The 18,996-nt window shown below is 39.8% G+C and overlaps 1 protein-coding gene across 2 annotated transcripts; it reads left to right on the top strand.

The window, feature by feature from the left end:
• Positions 1-2,610: 2,610 nt before the first annotated feature.
• On the top strand, positions 2,611-5,529 carry TOM2B (tobamovirus multiplication 2B). 2 transcript variants are annotated; one of them, XM_088497428.1, is made up of 5 exons: positions 2,611-2,826; positions 4,249-4,314; positions 4,408-4,472; positions 4,905-4,995; positions 5,251-5,529. In XM_088497428.1, the coding sequence occupies exons 1-5, from the start codon at positions 2,626-2,628 to the stop codon at positions 5,263-5,265; spliced, it is 438 nt and encodes a 145-aa protein (XP_088353554.1). In that variant the 5' UTR covers positions 2,611-2,625; the 3' UTR covers positions 5,266-5,529. The 2 variants fall into 2 exon arrangements, with proteins under 2 accessions (XP_088353554.1, XP_088353555.1); XM_088497429.1 differs by having other exon boundaries at positions 5,268-5,529.
• The last annotated feature ends 13,467 nt before the right edge of the window (positions 5,530-18,996 follow it).

An 18,996-nucleotide genomic window follows, 5' to 3' on the forward strand; every position in this document is an offset into this window, starting at 1 on the left:
TTCTATAGAGTTTTCATCCGATCCCAAAGTTGCATTTAGAGTCTCTGCATCCGCTAGCCATGTATAAAAAAAAGATTTTGTCCCTGTTTTTTGTCCGATTCTATTTGCTACCTACCTTTCTTCATGAAAAATTGTACCATTAACTATCGTCCCTTGTATTTGGCAAGTAGTTGTGATACCACTCCTGGTTAAGGAAACATCGGTGGAGGGTAGCTCTGCTACTGGTTAACTTAGTCTTGGTTGTTGTTGCTTGACTCTGGTGTAGTCCTTTTTATTTTTTTGTTTATTAGATAAAATAGACAATCCTCAATCCTAAGTATTAGAACATCACAAATTCACACACACTACACACTCACATGTCCGACACTTCAAGGTTCCTATCCATTACTTGACCTTGCCAACTTTAAAGCCAAGTACAACATATTAAGGGGCACTATGTGGTACGAAACGAAATTCAGGATAAAATGAAAATCAAAGAAAATGACTCCTCTATCTTAATTTGATTTTCTGACACAACAATTAAGAGAATCACTCTACCTCTTCTGTTCACACCCAAGTTTCACAAAAAATCTCAAAAAAATTTTCATTCATCAAAAATTAAGAGAAAAAAGTGGCTACAATGTTTTAAAGATTTTTATACCTCTTAGTTTAAAACCCTAACTCATAAATTTACTAAAATAAAAATAGGTCAAATCATAATTGGGCCTAAAATAAACAAAATAAAATAAATATAAGATAAACATTAAATAAGTCTTAAAATAAATACTAATAAAGTGATGCCTATTTGATTCAACTTGACTAACGAGAGTCTTTAATGTAACTTATAAATAGTAAGACATGTGGATTTTCATAACCGTTAACCATTGTCTTGGCCAATTCTTGATGCATCTCCTGAACAAATGATTTAGTCATATTTGCAAAATCTTTTTTCATTCTCTTAATTGTTGTTCTTGTAATTGGACCAATTAGCATATAACAGTTCTCAGTTTGTCCCACAAAATTCGTATCACTATGATTTGCCACTTTGACTAAAGCCTCAACTACTAAGGGTGTACATGGTTAAAGTAAACCAAAACACTAAACCTCATTTTAGTTAAACAAAAATTTGGTTTAGGTTAATAATCAAACTGATTTTAAATAGAAAAACTTATTATTAACTAATTATAAAAGTAATAAATTGATTTGGTTTAGATTAGTAAATCAAACTGGTTTTAAATAGAACTTTATTACTGGTTATAAAAATAATAAACTAGTTTTAAAAATAAAAAACCAATTTTAAAAATAATCGGTTGTTTATTTAAAAATCGATTTTTCTTCTAAAATTTCATTTTCCCCATTAAAACTAGTTTTTCCTGTAAAAATCGATTTTTTCATTTAAAAATTGATTTTATAAAAAATTAATTTTAACTTATAAACCTATTTTTGATACTTAAAAAACTAATTTAGCTTTTTTTGCCTATTATAAAACCAATTTAAATTTATAACATATTTATATTAAAAATAAACTTTATAATTTCAAACCATTAAAATTGGTTTTGAATTGGTTAACCAATTTATAAACCAATTTTTACCAATTCGGTTAACTGCTTTTTTTAAAACTGATTTTAATTTATTAACCATTTTAGAAAACCAGTTATTTAAAATTTGGTTAAAGTTTTTTAACCGGTTAATCAGTTTATTGATTTTTGATGAATACCTCTGACATCTGCTAGTGCAGTCTTCTTTTTTTTTTTTGTGGGCATGCTTGTGTAGTCTTCCTAATTAGGGGTGTCAAAAATTCCCAGGAGGTGGGGATCCCCGCGGAGACCGCCCCGAATGGGGCCCCAATAGTGGGGAATTTTCTCCGTGGGGATGGGGATGGGGAGCGAAATTCCCCCGAGACATGCGCGAGGACCCGAGCGGGGATCCCCGCCCCATCCCTGATAATTCTCCGAATCTTTTAACTTACTTAATAACCCTTACTTTATTTCTAATATAGGAGTTCTTTTAGTAATTTCACTCATTGAAAAACCATAATCCTATTGTTTAAGATTTTATTTTATGGACTATGATTTGCTATATTATATTTCTGGACTTATAATATTGGATAAGATATGTTTGTGTGTTTGTAATAATATTTTGTAGTTTGTTTTTTGGTTTTTTGATTTTTTTTTATTATAATTTTCATATGAATTAGGGAGATGGGGAATGGAGCCCCGCGGGGAATGCGGAGAATGCGGGAAATGGGGATGGGGACAATTATTCCCCCATGGCGGGGAATGGGGCGGGGACGGGAATTAATTCTGGGGGCGGGAATGGGGAGCAGGGAGGCATCCCCCGCCCCCGCCCAGCCCCATTGACCTCCCTATTCCTAATCCTCAATAAGATTCGTTTTTGTTTTTGGCATACTCTTGTTTTTTTTTGGTAATTGTTTTCGGCATACTCTATTAAATGCTTTTTTTTTTTTTTTTGGTCAAATATTAAATGCTTGTTTTAGGCTTGTTTCTCTCTCTGTGTTGGGCTTCCAGGCCCAGGCTATGCCAAAAGCGAAATAAAACATTTCACCTTTCAAACTTTTAACTTAGAAGTAACTCTAATCAGCGGTAAAAAGTTAAAAAAAATTACATAGATCAATAAAACCGAAGAATGGAACGACGGCAACAGAACCCAATCAGTAACGACAGAAGAGGGCGGTTGTGGCGATCGATGTCGACGGCGGGATCAGCCTCCGCCGGCAGTGGCACAAGAGAGGCTCCGGCAAAGGCTATGGTGACGGAGCAGATCTCTCAGGCGGTTCAATCCTCTGCCAACCTCCTCCACCTCATGCAGAACTCTTCTCCGGCTCAGGTACTCTCTCGCTCTCCCTCACAAACACAAATTCGCCGTGATGACAACAATGTTACTATCATTATAAATTCCATATCCTGCATCAAGTTTCGTTTGTTTTTTTTTTTTTTTCTTTTTTCGGTATGTTTTGTATTATTTTATGCCTTGATTTTTGGATGAACAGTAGGGCTGTAGGGGGCTTCATTTGTAAAGTTAATGGATTGGGGGAAAAACTGAGGAGATTAGTAAATAAAATAATTTTAGTGAAATTGATTAAGGAAACTGATAGAGTATATTGAGATTGGGGAAAACTGGAAATAAAGTCAAGATTAATTGTGATGCTAGCGTTGAGAGAAGTAACTTACCTGGATTTGGCTGTGTCATTAAGGATGTAAATCGAAGATGGATCAAAAGGCCCGGTGTGAGTTTTTTTGCTATTTGGAGAGGCTTAGTGTTGACCTGAGAGTGCGGTTGCCAGGAAATTATTTGTCAGGCTGACAATGTGGATGATTTTCTAGCATCCCAACCCCATAGATTTCATGAAAATGCAGCTGATAGGGATTTGATTCAGAAAATCCATGATACTCTTCTTTGGAATTGGACAGCAGAGGTTAAATTAGTGCAGAGGACAGCTACTGCAGTTGCAGATTTTATGGCCAAGCATGCAGTGAGAAGCTCGGTGCAACAAGCAGAGTGGTTAGAGCCGTGGAGTAGTTTAGCTAATTTAGTCCATAAGTATTCGTGGAGCCTAATCTGGCTGTGTTTCTTCTCTTTTCTTTTGACACCAAAAAAATAAATAAATAAATAAAAAGAAGAAAACAAAGAAACTTAGGGGCTATAAAGTTCCCAAACATGTTCCTCTGAATCAAGGGAAGTACATCATCATAAGGCTGCACAGATTCATTGTAATGGATATCACTATGAGCACCCTTTCTTGCCATGAAATCTGCAGCAGAACTTGCAAAGTGAGCCACAAGGCAAAACCTAACAAGCCACCTCTTGGAAATGATTTCTACAATTTTATTAATTCCGAAAGCCTCTATATGATACAAGGTCATTCTCAAACCAGAGCAAATTAAATATTTAAAGCTTCGGGACAATAAGTCTCACACTATTGACCGATGACCATTCTCCCAATCTAAATTCAATTCACATCAAATATCTAATAACTCAGAATGAAGTACCTGTAACTCCACACATTTTCCATTGCAACCCCGAATCCATTTACCATTTTTGTCACGTAGGATGCACCCAAACCCACCAGTCCCATATCCCACAAAACACTGCCATCACTGTTGAGCTGAGATTGCCTGACTCAACTTGATGTTGCAGTTTTTATATAACACTTTTTTTCCGCAAAAATAAGCTAATTAGAGAGCACACATTTTTCACATTATTATCGTTAATATAAGATGTATGACTCCTTTCTTCGATCACTTGTAGGCCAAACTCACTAAGCTTCCCAAGAACCTTATGGCAAAGGTTTCTACTATGAAGAATACAGAGCAGGTGCACATTTTTATCTGATGCAGGGTAGTGGATGACTGCAAAAACAAGTTTCTAGTGTGTGTAATGCTGGTTGTTTTGCTTTTCAAATTGCAGATTTTAGAGCAACTTCCTCGGGTGATATCATCTTTGGATGCATATATGGATAATGGATTGCAAAAGTTAGAACTTCCTCTTATCTGATTGGCTATACTTACATGTTTAGAAATTGGAACCTCCTTTTTAATCTATGTTTGATTTTTCTCAACTAGAATCAAATTCTTGTCTCTAGAATCAATTTGGATCAAAGTGAAAATTTTTACTGTGTTAGAATTACATTGAGAGGAAGTAGCAGACATAAAAACCAGTTATGTTAGAATTAATTATACCTAAAATCAATTATACAAAATTGTATTTTGACAATGTTGCTTGTGTGGTTTTATGAGCTTCACTGATGTGCTAAATTGCTAATTATTCTTGTTGTGCTTGACTAAATATGCCTTGCATATTTGGAGAGAAAAGAATTTTTTATTTTAAATTATTATTGTCAGTGTGCTTGACTAAATTATAAAAATATTTTGCATATGATAAGTCTTTGAGTTACAATTATGCAGCATGGCACATTTGAAGACTGTGGTTCAGTTAATGGAAAACATGCAAAGCAGCCAACTTAGTTCACTCTCCAACGCTCTTCCTTCCCAGAAGGTATAATAGTTTTGTCATGGAGACAGTCATGAAAGTCTATTTAAATTTAAATTCGGATATGCACTTTGGTCTCCCCAGCATGTTAAGTTCTAAATAGGAGAGTTTTGGATGTAGGCATTTCAGAAATTTCTTGTTTACTAAAGTGAAATGCTATGAGGTTGTGTGAGAGTTAGATCTCCTTTATATATGGCCTTCATGCTAATGCGCTATGTGTGGTTAATTAATAATTATTGTCAATCGTTTTTCCCTTATGAGGAACTTGAACAATGAAGCCAAACTGAAGGGCCAGGTTAAGGGAATGCATGTTGCTTTGGAGTTTCACCTTTGGTATATTGATGCAAAATTTTCAGAAGGATTGGAGCCTCTTTAATTTCATCGGGTTGATTTATGCTTCATCATGTATCTTCTGCAAATCGAATGTACAAATGTTCTTTTCACCTTGTAAGGTTGATGGTTATTCAAGTGGAGAAATATGTGAGCACTAGAGATAATGTAGCATAAACTTCATGATGTGAATTTTGAAATTTTATTGATTAGATTATATTAGCGTCACAACTTTGGACACGCTTCAACATTCGACACTTTGACAGTTAGATTTGTTCAGTCTCGAGACAAAAAAAAAAGGGTGTTTTAGTGGCTAAAACACTATAAGTGTTTGTTAAATGTACATGGAAATATACATCAAATTAATGGTTTTCACCCTATATATAATCATTCACTTTTTTTATGAATTAAATTTAATGGGTCCAGATTAATTGTTATTAGAAATATTTAGCATATCTATATTTTTCTAAATACTTTTAGATTACCTAAATTACTTTTACACACAGTGACGGATCCAGAAAATTTTGGTAGTGGGGGCAAAATTTATATAACATGATAATAATTTTTATAATAAAAATAATACGTATATAAAAAATTAAATATTAAATTATCCATTAATCACTATATATCTATGTATAAATACATATATTGTTTAACTTATTTTCAATGTGTATTTTATATTTTAATATATATTTTATAGAGATAATTATTTTTTATGTACATATAGCATGATTATTGTTATGATTATATTTTGTTATTGTAAAATATGATTAGCCTTCAAAATATCTAATATATAAATTAAAACACTAAAATAGTAATTTAAATAATAATATATAATTTAAAATTCTATTCTTTTAGGTTTTGAATTTTTAAAAAATTAAGTAATTTTTCTCTTAACACTACCATCAAAATTTCTCTTTCCATATCTATTACTAAACAATTATTTAAAAATTCACTTCCCAACACAATTAGAAGCTGACTCTTATTGATATTCATAGTTTAAAAAGTTCTTTCAATTAATATAGTTGCTATGCAAAAATTAAAGCTAATTTGAAGAGAAGATAAATAATATTGTTCATATCCTGGCCCAATGATAAGGCCCAGGTCTAAATAAAAGGCCCAATCCTAAAGGATGAGCCCCGCATTCCACCCACCTTCCTCCCAGGAAGTCGGTTCCTACCACGACTTACTCTAAAGAAGTTGGGGACGAGAGTTAGCTGGCAGATAAACACTCGTTTGAATGAGTAACTGCCCCTAGAATCTCTCTAACCACTTCTAGGAGCCATATCTTAACCTCCCTAAGATAAAGGGACGGTTAACACCCTAAAAAAGTGGCACTACTTCAACGGTGGTTATTGGTTCACCACTATAAGTACACTGACATCCCTCAGGTATCTCTAAGCCCAATACTCTCTAGACCTGTTTTGCTCCCTTTGCTGACTTCGGCATCGGAGTGTCTTTGCAGGTACCACCCCCCTCACCTCTCACGAACAGGTCGGACGGAGCCTGGGGATCGTCAATCCATCTGCAGGCCTCCTTTCTCATACGTTAGGGCCGACCAATACTGTCCAGCCCATTAATATCCGGTTACCCATCGTAACATTGGCGCCATTGCCGGGGACCCGAGGGATCAACCAGTGATGGCGGACAGATCCCCTGAGGAGGGTCATGTAGAAACAGATTCCGAACAAGAGAATCTGGATACCAGAAATAACGACGCGGACCTAACCCTCCGCCAGGAAACCAACGATCAACAAAGAGAGGGCACCTCCGGAGTCAAAACCCCAAAGGTGAATTCCTCTGAACGCCGTGAATCAGAGAAGGACGGACAGTCCCATGCAACTGAACTTATGGGATTAGTTCATGTCCACCAAAGTCGCTTGAAACAACTAGAACAGGAACGGGAGCGACAAAGGGAGGTAGAAAAACACCTAAGAGAGGAGATGGATCGACGAAAAGAGTTAGAGAAAAAACTCTTAAAGTTGGAATCCTCCCTCAGAGGTCGGAACTCCCGTGACGATAGAGAAGAGTCGCCCCTAGGAGGGGAGGATCCTTTCAGTGAGGACATAATGAGGGCAAAGGTTCCAAGAAACTTTAAAAGCCCCGATATGGACCTCTATGATGGAACCACAGATCCAAAACATCACTTGAGCAACTTTAAAAGTCGGATGTATCTGGCTGATGCTTCCGACGCAACGCGTTGCAAAGCTTTTCCGACCACCTTGTCGAAAGCAGCGATGAAATGGTTCGACAGCCTCCCCCCGAGGTCGGTAACCAGTTTTGAAGACCTCTCAAGGAAGTTTTTGATGAGGTTTTCTATCCAGAAAGACAAAGTGAAACATGCGCCAAGCCTCCTGGGAATAAAGCAGGAGGTCGGAGAATCCTTACGAGCCTATATGAAAAGGTTCAACAAAGCATGTTTAGAGATTCAAGACCTGCCCACAGAGGCAGTCATAATGGGGTTAGTCAATGGGCTTAGAGAAGGTCCCTTCTCACAGTCCATATCTAAAGACACCCCACCTCCCTAAGCGATGTGCAGGAAAGAGCCGAAAAGTACATCAACATGGAGGAAAATGCTAAGCTAAGAGACCTAAGTTGCCGACCTGGGCACCCTCCCTCAATAAAGGAGAGGGAGAGGGAAACCAAGAAGAAGGAAGAACTCGGTCTCGATAGACCAAGGAAATATCACTCTTATACTCCTCTAAAGGTCTCTATAGTGGATGTATACAGAGAGATTTGTAATACTGAAAGGCTGCCACCCCCCAGACCCATTAAAAATAAAAAAGGGGAAAGCCGCAGCGATTACTATGAGTACCATAAAGTATATAGTCACTCCACAAACGACTGCTACGACCTTAAAAATGTGATAGAAAAGCTGGCTAGAGAAGGTCGGTTCGACAGATATCTCATAGAAAGGTCGGACACTCATGGGAAGAGAAAGCGAGATGATATGGATAGAAGAGACCCACCACCGCAGACTCCGGAGAGACATATCCATATGATCTCAGGGGGGTTCGCAGGAGGGGGACTCACCAAATCCTCTCGCAAAAGGCATCTCAAGAGAGTCTATCAGGTCGGAGGAGAGTCATCCGACCTTCCTACCATTTCATTCACAAAAGAAGATGGGCAAGGAATAATCCCTGGACACGATGATCCAGTGGTAATAACTATGATCCTAGCAAATGCCCATCTCCATAGAACCCTAGTAGACCAAGGAAGCTCAGCGGACATTCTTTTCAAGCCCGCTTTCGACAAACTAGGGCTGGATGAAAAAGAATTAAGAGCCTACCCCGACACCTTGTACGGATTAGGTGACACGCCAATAAAGCCACTGGGATTTTTGCCCCTCCACACCACTTTTGGAAAAGGGGAAAAATCAAAAACTCTGAGTATAGACTTCATAGTCATCGATGTAAGGTCAGCATACAATGCTTTAATCGGCAGAGCTACCCTCAATCGACTCGGAGCGGTGGTATCCACTCCCCACCTTTGTATGAAATTCCCGACCTCAGCGGGGATAGCAACGGTAAAAGGAGATCAGAAATTGGCAAGGAAATGCTACAATGAAAGCCTAAACCTGAGAAGAAAGGGCCGAGAAGTCCACACAATAGAGCTCGGAGGTGCAAGAGCCAGAGAAGAGCTGCGACCACAGCCGGGAGGAAAAACCGAGGAGATACAGGTAGGCGAAGAAAAAGGGAAAAATACTCACATAGGAGCCAACCTAGGGGAAACTCTAAAACAAGGGTTGACTAAGCTCCTAAGAGATAACTCCGATCTCTTCGCCTGGAAGGCATCCGACATGCCTGGGGGCTGGGATAGACCCCGAGCTCATGTCCCACAAGCTTTCGGTCTACCCGGGGACCCGACCTGTACAACAAAGAAGATGCAAGCTCGGCCCAGAACGAGCCCTAATAGTAGAAGAGCAAGTACAGACGCTCCTGGAAGCCGGTTTCATCAGAGAAGTCAAGTACCCAACATGGCTAGCCAATGTAGTGCTAGTCAAAAAACAAAATGGCAAATGGAGAATGTGTGTCGACTATATCGACTTAAATAAGGCCTGTCCCAAGGACCCTTATCCAGTAGACTCCAGCTCGGGGTATCAATACTTGTCGTTCATGGACGCCTACTCGGGGTATAACCAAATCCCGATGTATGAGCCGGACCAAGAGAAGACGTCATTCATCACGCCCAGAGCTAACTTCTACTACGTGGTCATGCCATTTGGATTGAAAAATGCAGGAGCCACATACCAGAGGTTGATGAATAAGGTGTTCGCCTCCCACCTTGGAAGCCTAATGGAAGTATACGTCGACGACATGCTGGTGAAAACCGAAAAAGAAGTCGACCTCTTGTCAGATCTCTCACGAGTCTTTGACACCATAAGGTTACACGGGATGAGATTAAATCCTGCAAAGTGTGCCTTCACGGTAGAAGCAGGAAAATTTCTAGGGTTTATGCTGACACAAAGAGGGATCGAAGCAAATCCCGATAAGTGTAGAGCTATCCTGGAGATGAAAAGCCCGACTTGTTTAAGAGAGGTCCAACAACTGAATGGCCGACTTGCAGCCCTTTCCAGATTTTTGGCAGGATCAGCACTAAAATCCCTTCCACTGTTCTCCTTATTGAGAAAGGGATGTCAGTTCGAATGGACTCTTGAATGCGAGGAGGCGTTCCAGGAGTTCAAAAGATTCTTGAGCCAACCTCCTATCCTGACCCGACCTACAGCTGGAGAAGACCTCGTCCTATACTTATCTGTAGCAGACAAGGCCGTCTCATCGGCCCTGATAAGAGAAGACGAGGCCGGTCAGCACCCAGTATATTTCATCAGTAAAGTTCTACAAGGTCCTGAGCTAATGTACCACAAACTAGAAAAGTTTGCCTACTCCTTAGTAGTAGCCTCACGAAGGCTACGGCCTTACTTTCAAGCTCACACAATAAGAGTCCGCACGAACCAACCCATGAAGCAAATCCTCCAAAAGACGGATGTTGCAGGGAGAATGGTTCAATGGGCAATAGAACTCTCCGAGTTCAACTTGAAGTATGAAACTCGGACGGTGATTAAAGCCCAGTGCCTCACCGACTTCATTGCAGAATACGCAGGAGAGCAAGAGGAAAAACCAACTACATGGAAACTCTATGTAGATGGATCCTCAAACAAAACAGGAAGCGGCGCAGGCATAATATTGGTGGATGAAAGAGGAACCCAGATAGAGGTTTTCCTCAAATTTGAATTCCCAGCTTCAAATAATTAGGCAGAGTATGAAGCCTTGATTGCTGGATTGAAGCTGGCGGAAGAAGTCGGTGCCACAAAGGTGATGATATACAGCGACTCGCAAGTGGTGACCTCCCAGATAAGTGGAGAGTATCAGGCAAAGGACCCAAATATGAAGAGGTACTTGGAAAAAACTCTGGAACACCTTGGGCGCTTTGCAGAAACCGAGGTCAAACACATAACTCGGGATCTAAATAGCAGAGCAGACGCCTTATCCAAGTTAGCAAGTACCAAGCCAGGAGGGAATAACAGAAGCCTGATCCAGGAAACTCTCCAGGAACCCTCCGTAGTAAAAGAAAAAGACAAGCAAGAAGTCCTTGAGGTAGTCGGATTAAGCCTCGGATGGATGAACCCCTTGGTCGAATACATGAAATTCGACATCCTCCCGAAAGAGGAAAAAGAGGCCAAGAAAATCCGGAGGGAAGCACAACACTACACCTTGGTGAAAAATATTCTCTACAGGAGGGGGATATCAACACCATTGTTAAAGTGCGTACCGACCTCAAAAACCACCGAGGTGTTAGAGGAAGTCCATAGTGGGATCTGCGGAAATCATCTCGGAGCAAGGTCATTGGCTAGGAAAGTGATCCGAGCTGGATTCTACTGGCCGACCTTGCAGAAAGATGCGACCGAATTTGTGAAAAAGTGTCAACCATGCCAGATGCATGCAAATTTCCACGTGGCTCCCCCGGAGGAGCTCATCAGCATCACTTCTCCATGGCCCTTTGCAAAATGGGGAATGGATTTGTTAGGTCCTTTTCCCCAGGCGCCAGGACAAGTCAAATACCTGATCGTGGGAATAGACTACTTCACAAAATGGATAGAAGCAGAACCATTGGCCACCATCATCGCACAAAGAAGTCGGAGGTTCCTCTACAAAAATATCATCACAAGATATGGGATACCCTATTCCATTACTACAGATAATGGAACCCAGTTCACCGACTCTACCTTTAGAAGCCTAGTAGCCAGTATGAAAATCAAACACCAGTTCACCTCGGTGGAGCACCCGCAAGCCAATGGGCAAGCCGAGGCAGCCAACAAAGTCATACTGGCAGGGCTGAAGAAAAGATTACAAGATGCAAAAGGAGCCTGGGCCGAAGAGCTCTCACAAGTGCTATGGGCTTACAGGACAACCCCCCAGTCCGCCACTGGAGAAACGCCCTTCCGACTAGTCTGTGGCGTAGAAGCCATGATACCAATAGAAGTCAGCGAACAAAGCCCAAGAGTAATTTTCCATGACCAGATCGGAAACGTACAGGGGCACAAAGAGGAGCTCGACTTGCTCCCCGAAGTCCGAGAGAAAGCCCAGATAAGAGAAGCAGCGTTGAAGCAAAGGATGACTAGAAGGTACAACAAAAAAGTCATTCGAAGAGCATTCGCCCCGAACGACTTGGTCTTGATCAGAAACGACATTGGAGTCAACAAATCAGGGGAAGGAAAACTCGCTGCAAATTGGAAGGGACCATACAAAGTCAATGAAGTCTTAGGAAAAGGTTATTATAAAGTAACCGACCTGAACGGAACCGAGTTACCAAGGTCGTGGCATGCTTGTAATATGAAAAGGTACTACAGTTAAAAGCGAACTCTACTCCCTGATGTACTCTTTTCCCAACTTCATGATTTTTTCCCAAAAATCAAAGGGTTTTTTCTGGAGAAGGATTTTTTCTGGAGAAGGGTTTTTAACGAGGCATCATAGTAGAGGCTAAGGGAAATAGATTGTCAAAAACCCTTAGTAGCAATAAGGTACCTCCCCGATTAATAAAGATCTTTTTCATCTTACAAATATCTCTTATAAATTCCTTCTTTGTTTTCTCTTTTTTTCGACGAAACGCGCCGACTTAAACTCGACAAAATGTGAAAATCCCATGAACCGACCTAGATGGTCGTCAGGATAAAACGACGAGGTACAAGTCGGTGTAAAGAGGTTACAAAGGTTGATCATGATAAACTCCGAAACATTCCGACTCATAAGTCGAGATGGGAAACCGAGTAAAATAAAAATGACTCACAAAAGTAGCCTAAGTCATAAAAACTCAATAAAATAAAATTGAGTACGAGGAATAAACAAAAGAGATCGAAAAAAAACCCAGGTAAAGGTTAGAAAGCTGTCCTAAAAATCCTTAAAACAAAAAGGTTCAGAAAAGCAGACAAGCCAAAGAAAAGATTTTTCAGAAAAGATCAAGGGGATTTGAAAAATCACTATAAAAAAGCATGCACGCATAAGGTAACTTAAACCCTTATCCAAAAAAAGGGTATTTATTTTTAACTTAAACCCTTATTAAAAAAGGGTATTTTAAATATTTTGTTTACGGCTTTATAAGGCCAGAAGCAAATTGTTCAAACAGCACCAAACACAAATAAAAGTTTAAAAAGAGGGGGACCCACAGGCCGGGCCCCCAAATAGCCAACAAATTACTTTTTCGAAAGAGGAGTAGACGGATCACCACCACCAGAGTCAGGAAGAGTGCCACCAGGACCAGGGAGAGAGGTATCCATTGGAGACGAAGGAGAAGTCGGAGGAACTGCTGAAGAACTCGGAGCGTCCTTTGAGTGAGGAGGGGACTCAATGATCCTCTGCCCCCGAGTCTTCAATTCTGACTCGGAAACGATCATGGGAGCAGGGGGATCAACTATGGCACCGTCAAGGACAACTTTGTCAGGATCCAAAAGAGAAAGATCCAAGTCCGGAGCAATAACTCCAACTTGCTCCTTAAAGATCCTCCAAGCCTCCTCGGTAGCCTCGGCAATAGAGTCCTCCAACTCGGTGTATGCCTTCCGAGAATTCAGCAAATCATTCTTTACAGACACAAGATCTTCAAATAAACTTTGGTAGCTGTCCTGCGCTGTTTTCCCTCAAGCCCACCTCCATGTTGCATTGGGCTTGCAACTTCCTCTCCCTCTCCCGAAGGCCATCTCTCTCCTCCCTCAGCTTGGCGACCTCCTCCTTCAACCCCCTCTCATGCTCTTGATATACAAGAAGCCTTCCTTCCAGCTCCTCAACCTTCGAGGTTGAACCCAAAGAGCTAAGAGGAGCCTTCTCAAAAATATCTAAGAATTTACCACAAACACCCGCCGCCCTGAGACTCTCCTCAACCAAAGTGGTAAGGTGATTCCGAACAGATACATCATCCATTCTCATATGAGCATGGGGGTAGATGTACTTTCGGACGAATGCAAGGGCATCCGCCTTAACCTCACCCTCAAAAGAAGAGCCAGACTCTAAAGTCTTGCGCTTCCTCCTCTCGGACTCAGGAGAAGGTCGAGCGGAGGGGGGTGGCTGAGAGAAAGCTGAAGAAAAAATCACAATGGGCTGGGAAGGAGTCCCAACGTTCCGAGGAGGAGGAGGAGGAGAGATAACTGCCTTGGAGCCACCAGTCCTAGCCCGAGACATTGGTTTGGCCTCCTGGACTCTCTGGTAAGATTCCTGAGCATTCTTCTTCGCCATCTCTGCAAAAACAAGAAAGTAACAAAAAATCAAACAAGTCGGTACAAGAAATCACAAGTCGAAAGTAAAATTAGAAAAACAAAAGCTACCTAGTTGCGCCTGGATAAAAGTCGGAGACCCCTGGAGGAATTTCTTAGTGTCCAGATATGGGGCCCTCCCCCACACTTCTCGGAGGAACCCCACAACGGCCGCCTCCACTTCATTTAGGTCATCCAGACCATATTTCTCACAGGGGGAGGCCTCCAACCAGTATAGAGGAAAGCGAGGAGAAGCACTCTCATCCAAGAAAAAGGGGTGGTGACCCTCTACTGCTTGAACTTTGAAAAAATAGTTTTTGAAATCATGAAAGGACTCATCAAAAAGGGTGAAAACTCTCCGACCTTGAATGGCTCGGAAAGACACCCACTGTTGCTTATTATTCAGCCCACTGAAGGGCTTGGTCATATGGAAGAGATAGAAGAAAACCCTCAGAGAAGTCGGGAACTCCAAGGCCTGGCTGATGAATTGGTAAATTTTCAAAAAACCCCAAGAGTTGGGGTAAAGCTGAGTGGGAGCAACTCGGCAGTGACGCAAAACAAACATCTCAAAATTTGAAAAAGGAAGAAAAACACCCAAACGGGTGATCCTACACTCATACATAAAGAAAAAATGAGGGGCCGCTTCATTGGCCCTCCCGAAGCAAACCCAGTCTTCTGGACCCGGGACTACCAACTCATACTTCGGCTCGTCCTCCTCAGAAGTACAAATTCTGTGGCGAGTACGAAGATGGGTGATAAACTCAGTATCGACCGAAGGTTCCTCCCCTAGGACCGTGACATCAACCCACTGAGAAAGAACATCTACGGAAGCCATTTTCTTTCTTTTCTTGAAAAGGTGACGAAAACCTACAAAGGAAAAGGAAAAGGAAAATAAAAAAATACGGTCTCTAAAGGGAGGGAATACGGAACTAAACAGAAGTCTACAAACCAACTTATCTATCTACAAAATAAAGGCATGCAAATAGAAAAGCATGTTACAGAAGGAGAAAAAACTAAAACTAACCTTTATCTGAAAATGAGGGTTGGAGGAAGTAAAAGCCTTCCAACACAAGAGTGCAGCACGAACAGATGAAGAGAAAATTTGAAAAATCGCAGAAACGAAACAAGGAAAGAAAGGGAAGGTATTTATAAGTACGTTAGGGGCACAATGGTAAAAATGGGGCAGTCATTAATAAAGATGCACTGTTACCAAGACCATCAATCCCTACGCACATCCCTAACGGACACGACGTTTGAGTAGATGTAACTGTCAGAACCAAAAGGTCACGAAAAGTCACGTCGGTTTTAGACCATCACGTCGGTCCCCCAACAAGTCGGTTACAACCCCGAGTAGAATACTCGAACCCAAGTCTTAAAAAATTGGGCTCGAGTAGGGGCACTGTTCATACCCTGGCCCAATGATAAGGCCCAGGTCTAAATAAAAGGCCCAATCCTAAAGGATGAGCCCCGCATTCCACCCACCTTCCTCCCAGGAAGTCGGTTCCTACCACGACTTACTCTAAAGAAGTCGGGGACGAGAGTTAGCTGGCAGATAAACACTCGTTTGAATGAGTAATTGCCCCTAGAATCTCTCTAACCACTTCTAGGAGCCATATCTTAACCTCCCTAAGATAAAGGGACGGTTAACACCCTAAAAAAGTGGCACTACTTCAACGGTAGTTATTGGTTCACCACTATAAGTACACTGACATCCCTAAGGTATCTCTAAGCCCAATACTCTCTAGACCTGTTTTGCTCCCTTTGCTGACTTCGGCATCGGAGTGTCTTTGCAGGTACCACCCCCCTCACCTCTCACGAACAGGTCGGACGGAGCCTGGGGATCGTTAATCCATCTGCAGGCCTCCTTTCTCATACGTTAGGGCTGACCAATACTGTCCAACCCATTAATATCCGGTTACCCATCGTAACAAATATTATTTTGAGTTGATTTTTAAAAAAAACACTAATTTCGTTTAAATGAGAATTGATCATTCTAAATTTCTAATGAATATCTAATATAAAATTTTTAAATTGGCGATTAAGTACCAAAAGTTGAGTAAAAAATTATTATGGAGTCAAATTTAATAATCTAATAGGGGTAAATAAATATTATTATCATATATTACTAAAAAAAATTTCAAATTGTAGTGGGGGCGCTTGCCCCATACCAATACACTTGGATCCATCCCTGCTTACACATTTATATTTATTTAAAATGTTCTAAGACTTTTTTAAGACCTTGTCTTTCAACATTTTTCAGAGTATTTTCGTACCTTTAAGTATTTTATGAAATAGTCTAAAATATTTTAGATCTTTTAAGTTTTAAATATATATCGTTAACAGTAATATTCTAAAATTTACAGGAATAACAAGCTATTAATGGAGGACAGCTTCATAGTGCATAATTTGCATGCAAACATTTTCTGCTTAATATTAAATGCAATAAGGCCAAGAGTTGCACATTCTTGTAGCTATGGAATCTTTTTAAGATTTCAGAGATGAGGTAAAATTAGTTTTAAGTTTTTAACTTGTATAACGACACTTATGCTCCCCCAACACAAGACAAGCATTGTATTCAAGTGGTCTCATAGGAAAAGTCACGTGTGAACTTTAAACACACCCCATGTACCATAGCATCAATTAATTACATGACCTATTTTTCCTTTTCCTTAGAGACAACGTTACATAATTGGCCTTAAAAGAGGCAACATTCATGGTACTTGTGAGGAGGACAATGATGAACCAAATCATAGAGAAAAAAAAAAGGTAGGTCAAAAATCAACCTTCTAAAAGTTCAATATACCTTTTCATCAATTTCATTCAGAAGTGGTATTATTGGCAGTGGGCACAACATAAATTTGTGCAAAACGTGAACAAATTACATGGCAGTAGATGTCGATTTTTTAAAATTTGAACCACAGGAAAAATAAGTCATCAATAATTGTGTTATTTGTTCTGACTTCTGTGTGTTAAAATTAAAAACAACACATGCCCGCGCACACTAAATATTCTCAAAAATGAAAAAAAAAAAAATAATAAGTGCGTTGTTAATGGCTAGCACTTTATCTTGTCAATAAATGTTAGTGTCCTAACATTTATAACTTTTGGTCCAATGGAGAGTGATGGATCTAATAAGTGGAATCAAGTGTGGCGAGACAACATTTGTGGCTAAAAAATTTTGATATGGAAATAAAATGAGTGATATATTTTAATATGGTAATTTTTGGTATTTTTTAAAATTGTAGGAGTACACAAATTGGAGGGTCTGATTTGTGTTTAAAAAGTTAAAAAAATTCAGAGTAAAAAATTTGAAAAAATTCAGAGTACACAAATCGGACCATGCGAGTTGTTTGATTTTAAAATTTTGCTTAATAAATCGCATGGTCCGACTTGTGGTTAGGCAAATATGAATTTCGGAAGCTAGAAAACGGACCCTCCGAGTTATTTGTTGTTATCAATTTTTTTATAAAAGGAAGAACTCGCATAGTCTGAGTTCTATTCACTGACACCACATGGCTGTGAAGTACCTGTATTCCCCACATTCGAGTCTAACACCACTTTTTCTTCCATATTCAAATTAAAAAGTGAACATTTATTTTATGGCTTTGTCTTAGATGGAAAAGTATATTTAGATTCTTCATAGTCTAGAAAAAAAAATTATAAAAATAAAATAGTAAATTACATAAATATTCTCATCTTTTTTTTTTCTTTTCACATTTTTTCAGATAGAAGCTTTGGTGGACTCCATTAGTGGTGGATCTGACCATTGCTACCCAACGGCGGTGACGGCGACCACCGCGACGGCTCCTGTTCTCCTTTCTCGTCGCAGTTCTTCCTCCTTTAGTGAACAGCGTCGACGGCGACGGATCTCTCTCCCTCGCGCTCGTTCTTGACAACACTGGAAGTGGCGAACGGCGATAGCCTGACGACTCCATAGACGATGACTGCAAGACGCGGATGAACGACGGTGAGGACGGCGCACGCAGAGGCAGCCCGTGAAGATGACGACGACGGCGGTTCGATGACAGCAAGATGCGGATGAACGACGGCGAGGACAGCACACGCAGAGGCAGCCCGAGAAGATGACGACGACGGCGGCTCTTCGTGGTGGTCGTGCTCCATTTTTCAACGACGTCGCGAAGGGGTGATGGAGAAAAAATGAAAGGAGGGGACAAAGGACAAAAATATAATTTTAAAATAGAAGTATTTGTAAAAATATTTAAATATAAATATAATTATTATATTATTAATAAAAGTTTTAAATTTTAGTCGTCGATTCAAAAATTTAATGGCCATGATTTATAGAAAATTTTAGACCACCAAAAATCTAAATATACTTTTTCCATTGAAGAAAGCTCCTTGTTTTATTTTATTTATTGTGGGGTAGGAAAAGAGGGGTTTTATAGAACATGAGAAAGGTATGAAGAAAAAGTGAATCAATGGCGGCCAAAAGCCATCTATCCAAGTCCTCATCTTGTTTCAATTACTGTAAGGCCAATTTGATTGTTCATAGTTGCCATAGTTTTAGTTTTGTATAATGACTTGAACAAGGCAAAACTTGTGCTTATTATATATTAGGATAAAGTATACTTTTTGTCCCTGAAGTTTGACAAAAGTTTCAAAAATAACCCTAAGTTTTATTTTGTTTCAATTTTGTCTCAAAAGTTTTCGATTTGCATCAAATATACCCTTGGCGGCTAATTTTTCAAAAAATTCAAGACTAATTCAACAACAATTTCATAAGAATAAACCTCAACACAAGCAAATAAAGCATCATTTTCATGCATTATTGTTAGATTGGTCTTAAATTTTTTGAAAATTTAGCCGTCGGGGGTATATTTGATGCAAATCAAAAACTTCTGAGACAAAATTGAAACAAAATAAAATTTAAGAGTATTTTTGAAACTTTTACCAAACATCAGGGACAAAAAATATACTTT

This window comes from Arachis ipaensis, chromosome B8 (assembly GCF_059453495.1).
Source record: "Arachis ipaensis isolate K30076 ecotype BB chromosome B8, ASM5945349v1, whole genome shotgun sequence".
Taxonomy (NCBI): Eukaryota; Viridiplantae; Streptophyta; class Magnoliopsida; order Fabales; family Fabaceae; genus Arachis; species Arachis ipaensis.

Excerpts from the sequence above, each read along its gene's own strand:
- TOM2B (XM_088497428.1), top strand. The coding sequence starts at position 2,626 with ATGGAACGACGGCAACAGAACCCAATCAGTAACGACAGAAGAGGGCGG. Across the intron at positions 4,315-4,407 it reads CTATGAAGAATACAGAGCAG|ATTTTAGAGCAACTTCCTCG; the intron begins GTGCACATTTTT and ends TTCAAATTGCAG. Across the intron at positions 4,473-4,904 it reads ATGGATAATGGATTGCAAAA|CATGGCACATTTGAAGACTG; the intron begins GTTAGAACTTCC and ends ACAATTATGCAG.